Raw genomic sequence first — 7,076 nt, 5'->3', positions numbered from 1 at the left:
TAATTCACTAAAGATAAGACTTTTCACATCTGTGCAACCGTAACTGTGTGGTACCCTAATGGCAGGATATATTAACAGCAGTAAATATAACTAGAACTTCGGCAGTCCAATGAAATTCTTTAAGCACTGAAATGTTTTAATTAAGTCCTTTTTGATTAAAAAAAATTGCAATTTATCATGACTTTATGAGCAGATTCAGATTATGTAGGAAGCAGCTTCCATAAAAAAAAACAGGCTACTTGGTTTATAATTTATTTGTTTTCTTGGATCTGCTAACAGCCTAAGTAACTCAGAAATAGATACCAAATTCATAGCAGCAGGGACTTTAAGTTTAATAGTGTAAAAGGAAGAGTTTGACAGGTCTGTAACCGCGGCTCTAAATCAAACATGAATTCAATGGTAAGCCTCTATCAGGCAGCTACACAGTTAAAACCCTCCAAAAAGCAGTAAGAGCATCATGTCAAGTATATAGACTTAAGTTTAAAAAGTAAATGCGCTATTTATTGTCCACATGCTAGCAAAACTCAACCAAACAGGCCTATGCCAGAACTGTATGTTTTGCTATTGCTGGAGTTTTGGTATTTTGGTCGAGTGAACCAAGCAAATATTACTGGAAATCTCACTACAGATAGCGAATACAGACAGCTCAGAGAAGATGAATAAAGATGTGCTTTCTTTCAGAGTTTTACAACCACGGTTTCAAAACAAGAGGAAGAGAAAAGTAAATCAACTTATGAATTGCTTTTTATTTCTGTGATGTAAGCAAAATAACTATGCTTTGTTCTGTAGTTATCCCCAACTTCTAACACATGACTGTGGGCTGTATCACTGCCAAAGAGGAACTGAAGCAAGCAGAGGCACAACAGAACTAAATGAAAATGGATAGACAAAAGATGGTTATGCTGAAGTTGTTCTTCCAGGCTGACGGCTTTAGACATTTGCCTGGTTTTCAATTTCTCACAAAATATATCTGCAGTTGCTGACACTTAAAAATATACTATGCCTGAAGAAACCATGTAAGTTACTTTGCTGGGGCTGCATTAAGTCTGGGATAACCCTTAGCTCAGTATTCTTAGACTTCCCTGTTTGCAAGACAACTATCAAACCTTCTGGCTTGTAACTTCGTAAGCCACAATGGCTGATATGTTTTGTCAACAGTAAATACTTCAAAAGCTTTATGAACTACAGGTTTTCTGGAACTGTGATACTGCTACTCAGATGAAAAGAGCCGACATGAGCTCACTGCACCTGTAGTCTGAGTTGGATAGATGTGAGGCACCTCTAGTTCAAAAGTCGGAGAGCAGTGTTAGCACAAAACCTGTGTGCATTAACAAGCTCCACTGAAGGGCTAACGAGAGGGCCTCTCAGTCCTTCTGCCTTGTCTGCTGCAGCTTGTCCTCAAAGGAAGAATAAATTCATTTTATAAATATTATTCAGATTGGCACAGGCCAAATAACTTTTAAACAACCACAGAGTACTACTTTGTCCCACCTAACAGCCTTTTCTTTTGCTAAAGACAATTTTTTTATACTATTTATATAATTAGTCCAACATCTGCTACACGCTGTGGGTTTTTTCACTGCATTTTACAGGCTGTAGTCTCTTCTCAGTGCACACCATGGGATGCATACTGGATCAGACAGACTGGTCACAGCAACAGAACACCGTGGGAAAGAATTACGTTATGGAGATTCATCTGCTCTTAACTTCCAGGTCTGACCTACTAACCCCTAGACTTGTTCTACAGTTGAAAGAAAGACAAAGACACCATCTACAAGGCCACATATTCATTATAATAGAGGCGTCAAAAATAGCTAAGAGGAACCATCCTTTTAATCTATTTTAAAGGATGTCCAGATTACCTACCTCACATTTAATTTTCAGGCACCTAAATTAGGAATTGCACAGCAGTGAGAAAATGAGAGCCCCATTTTAAGATAAGCTACAGAAACACAAATTATATGGTAATTCATCCCAATGGACTGCTGACATTACTTCCACGTTGTTTGCTACACTTTTTCTAACTGATCTGTTTTACTCCTTACCTGCAGGGAACTTCCCAGGCATGAACTACATGCATGCATAAAACTATACTGGTGCCAAGAGAAAACACTTACTAATACAGAAATCAGTACAGGTCCTGCACAATGAGCTATTTGGGTCATGACTGTAATTTATATTCAGAAGGCATCTAGTACATTGGGATCCTGAACTCAACAAGGAACTGTGCTTGTTATTGTCATGTAGGTAGTTAATATATAACTAAACAGGCACATATACAGCGTGAGAAGTCTCCCATCACAGAGACACTACAGGACAACTCCCCTTATTTACTTGCTTGACCACAGTGACTCTGAAACCTGACACGTTTATTTACTGAATTAGCTATTATGGTTCTACTCCCATAATTTACATGAAAAGAAATAAAATAAGATTCAAACGAAGGGACATACCTGTGGGGCGTATCCAGGAGGCACATAGATAGTAGGCACTGAACCATTTGGGGACATCATTGGAACCTGAGCAGGACCTAAATGGGTTACAGAAATAGTCAGTACAGCACCATTTAATAATTTGAGAAAGCTGAAAGAACATACTGAACTGCAAAGTCTCTGTGAAAAATATACAAGATAACATGGATAAACAAAGGCAATGAACTGTACAGATATAGCAAAGGGTCCTCTTAAAAACCTAAGAAACAGTTAGAAAAAACAGAAACTAAGCTAAAAAAATGCACCAGCAGATATTTCTCCCTTCACTGTCAGTACACTCACACAAGAGCTTATACCAAAAGTTTTTAACACGTAACAAAGTCAAAAGAAGTGTCCTAAGATGGAAAGACAATAGAAGAGACTTCAAAACAGGAACAAAACAAAACAATACGATTTGAAACAAATTGCTGAAATCAGATAGCATTCAGTTAAGAGCTGTAGAGAAAATCACTTACAGAATTGCTGCTCTGTTACTATGGTCTCTATCACCTAAAGCAGTCTCGGTACCACAGGAGAGGGAGGTGGTAAACAGGACAGTAACTTAAGATCCCAGGAGAAAGCCAGTGTATTACAAACCAGCAAGTCTGCTCCTACTAATGGGAAAAGTTGTGGTACCATGACGATCCTTGTACCATGCAAACCAGAAAGAACAGAGTTTGCAGACACTTAGATAAACATGGTACAATGGGCATGCGTTAAGGTAGCATTTGCAGATAAAGTACTGCCTGGAAAATGTGATACTTTCAAAGAGCACAGGGATGCTGTGACATACCTGGATTTTCAAAAAGCTTTTGACAATCTCTCTCAAAGACTTTTGAAGAAGTAATGCTGCCTTTAGTTAAAAAATGAAAAGGGCTCTTCATGAGTAACCAACTGGCTTGATAACAGGAAAGAACGATAAGGAAGTGATCAGCTTTCAGAACTTCTAGAGTGACCAAAGGATTCCCATAGGCACGCAAAGAAGAATTTGTTCAATGGATTAACAAAACTTCTGGAAAATGAAATGAACAGAGAGGTGACAAATTTTTGCTATGCTTTCAGAGAACTGCAAAGGATCTTGCAGTACTCCGTGCTCAGATGACAAAAAGGCAGAAGAAATGGTGTTGGTAAGTGCAAAGTAATGCACCTGGAAAAACCAGAAGTGGTAAGTGATAAGCCACAACTTCGCTGTAAATAAACAGACTATGGATTTGTAAGGAAGTATCAGCCCACTGTTGTTCAGTGGCATTTGTAGAAAGAAAAGGAACATTAAAAATTATTACAAACAGAACACAGGACAAGCAGAAAACATTATTACACTATGCTATAAATCCATGCTGTACCTTAATACTTTTGAGTGCTATGTTTGCCTCTACCTTACAAAAAGAACACGGAGAACTAGAAAAGGAAAAAGAAAGTGAGAATTTTACAGTGGCTTTCCACCTGTTTATCAGGAAAGATTAAAGAGACCAGGATTCTTCCACCTTAAGGTTAAAATGTAAAAGGGCCAGCAGCAGAGGAATAGTAAAAGATCTATTTAAAACAAAACAAAAACCCAAACCACTCACAAACAGCCTAAAAATGGGAAGATAGATCATTTAGTTTCTCATATGCAAGAGCCAGAGACATTAAATTAAATCAGCAGGTAAAAGGTTCAAAACAGATAAAGAAATTTCTCATAAGATGCACAGCTACATAGTGTAATTCCTTGCTTCAAAACCATTGTGGAAACTAATGATTAGCTTCAGAAGAAATTAAACAGATTATCAGAGATAACCCATCAAGAGCTGCAAAAAAATACAAGTATAACTTTTGGTTCAAGAAGCGAGAAACAAGAAGGTTATTTCTGTGTGCCTGCCCTATCCCTATCAAGGGATCATGGACTTCAAGAGGGACTGCCTACAGATGTCTTTACATTCTTGTGCTTGAAACGTGCAAGGTAACAATAGCTAAACTTTAATTATTAAAAAACTGAAACACAATATAGTCTGACCAGGTTTTGTGGCAAGTGCCTAAGGCGGGATTCAGCTGCTCCAGGCTGCATCCACCAAATTTCCAATTCTGTATAACAAAGCTGCCAGAAGGCCCAATCCAACTCTTAGTGAAGTTTCATTAACACTTCGGAAAGGACATTCATAGTTCCACATTAATGTTTTATAAAATCAGTTAAGATCTGCAAATGGAAAGTACTAAGTAAGTGCAAAGAACAGTATGTAAGAGTAGCATACCTCATTCTGATAAGCATGAACTTGATGGAAAAATAAAGATAACTATGTCCAAATGCCAAGAGCAGGGGAAAAAGAATGAAAATTATTATTTAAAAAAGTAGCATGCAATCCAACTTGATTCCACACACTACAGAGACTACTTTAGAATAAGAAACAGAAGTTTTGAAATGTATTACCTAAAAAGAATCACAGTTTTACCATCGACAAAGTGTTAACTGACAACTGGGGGAGGGGATGAGGAGACTTTTTAAGACCAAGGTCTTAATTGAAAGATAAACAGAACTGTGTGACTGCAAAGAATATGCAGACTCCAGTAAGCTACAGACTGGTAACTGAACCTTCTTCAGGCCTTTTTCCTCAGTGGAAACTCAAAAATATTGCAGTGAAAGTTTCTCCAGAATAGGAAGTGCTAAGAAAAAACGAAAGTGAAGTGAAAAGCAGTGAAAGTGAAGCTGAAAAAGTGCTTTAGAGCATTAGCTTACTGTAAATTCAGAAAAATCAACCGTAGTAGGAGCATATTTACTCTAAGCTGCCATTCAAACAAGTAACAGTTTAAGTTCTTACATAAGAGGGTGGGTTTTACATAGCTTATATCTTATACTGCTTGCTTTTAGTTTTTCCATTATGCATAAAAAACACTGACACTTTTATTAACCTCACAAATTAAAACATTTAAGTTTCAGGTAAACTGAGACTTAAGACCAAAGTTACTTGACAGTAAACTCAGCGTCCTTGGTGCATGAAGGAACTCTAACAGCAACAGCCTGTTTCTTTGTGAACTGGCAGGTATCTCTGTTTGGCTTTTTTGTTTTGTTTTGTTTTGCTTTAAACGTCTCATGAATATTGTTTAACAACCTTTTAAAAGCTTACTTATTTAGTGCTTTAATCTCTCTAACAAACAAAGGCAGTTATCACCAATTCAGTACAAAGGTTGATCCACAAAACCATTTTCAGTTTTACCGCAGTCACAAAAATAAAGACAAAAAAGCAACGCCTATACATTCAAATAATAGGTTTTTGAAAAACTGCATCCCGTTTCTAGCACTCTTCTAGAATTAATGAAAATATATTTTTAATATTCAAGATACGAGTGAACTTTGATTTACTTCTGATTAGATTTCCAATTGGCTGTGGAAGGAAGTTAAGATTGCAGAAGAACATTTGGGAAAATTGAATGCATGAGAAAAAAATCTGGCAGACTTTATATATTTTAATGAATGTAGGATCTATAGAGAGAAATTACTGATTTCTTGACAGAGAGCAAAAATTTAAGTCTGCAAAAATTTTAAAAAGCTTTCCTGTACTTAAAGAAAAAATAAAATGCAAATACGCTATAAAAGCAGAGTTTTTCTCCTCCTTTTAGAAACAACTACTGTGAAGATCTTGGCTCTACTTCAAGTGAAATACACTACAAGAGGAATTTTCATGCCTTTAGGTATTGGCTAGACCAGTGCATGACAAAGCCAGTGTGTTTTACCATGAGGTGAGTCTGATCATGAAGTACCAGCAAACAGCAGCATCAGGAATGTGTGTTAAGCAAACATCTAATTTTCAGTATTGCACATAACTGGAATTGACTTCATCCAAATCACTGTGTTATGAATACTGAGGACTAGGTCATTGTAAGAGGAGGTCTCTAATCTTCTACATACTTTCAGGTAGGTGTCCAAGTTCTCTTACATAAGAAGTGGAAAAGATGTATTGTGGAAGAGGAAACAAACTCCTAGCTGTATTTATACTTTATTCTTGTAAAATGACTCATCAAACACAGTAAAGGTTTATTTAACTCAACTGAACCCACGAAACAGATGTTTCACCACACTTTGTTTATTATTGTCCTGAAATTTGCTACTTCACTGCTATGAAAGGGAAAACTTGTAAAGTCTCTATGTAAGCATTTTATTCTATGTTAAAAAAAAAAAATCAAGGAGCCTATTAAAGATCACGTAAAACTTGGGATATATGTCCAGAAACAGGAAATACAGAAAAAAAAAAATCCCAACAATGGGAGGAACACCTCCCTCCCCCAGCAACAGCAGGTGAAGTTCTCCAACGTGTTTATTTGAGCAGACTGTAAAATCCTCATTATGCGCATTACAGCTTACAATAAACGTGTAGCAAAATTGACAGCGCCACATAATCGCTAAGACCGTGACAGCCTGATCTAAATATAGCAACCCCTGAAAATCTGAGCACACCGCCACCACGTGCCGAACGCGTACGCGCTTTCTTTGCACTTTATGCTTTATGCATCGCGCCCTTTCAGGGCGCTGACAAAAGCGCCCGGCAGAGGTGCACACGCTGGATTCCAGCGCAAGGGCAGTCCCCGCTCACCACCCGCATGCTCTTCCGGGGCAGTAACCGCCCATAGCCCCGC

The 7,076-nt window shown here is 37.6% G+C and overlaps 1 protein-coding gene across 1 annotated transcript in view; it reads right to left on the bottom strand.

Annotated features, from left to right (window-relative positions):
* The window catches only part of LOC104490368 (fibronectin type-III domain-containing protein 3a-like), a gene marked incomplete at its 3' end in the record, with an annotated part of 13,037 nt that overhangs the window by 5,784 nt on the left and 177 nt on the right, over positions 1 to 7,076 (bottom strand). Inside the window, exon 2 of the mRNA XM_010132641.1 lies at positions 2,454 to 2,530. Coding sequence (XP_010130943.1) covers positions 2,454 to 2,530 — 77 coding nt within the window. The remainder of the gene's footprint in view (positions 1 to 2,453; positions 2,531 to 7,076) is intronic.

The sequence above is a fragment of the Buceros rhinoceros genome, unplaced genomic scaffold, assembly GCF_000710305.1.
Source record: "Buceros rhinoceros silvestris isolate BGI_N320 unplaced genomic scaffold, ASM71030v1 scaffold35113, whole genome shotgun sequence".
NCBI lineage: Eukaryota > Metazoa > Chordata > Aves > Bucerotiformes > Bucerotidae > Buceros > Buceros rhinoceros.
This window is presented reverse-complemented; position numbering and strand designations above follow the sequence as displayed.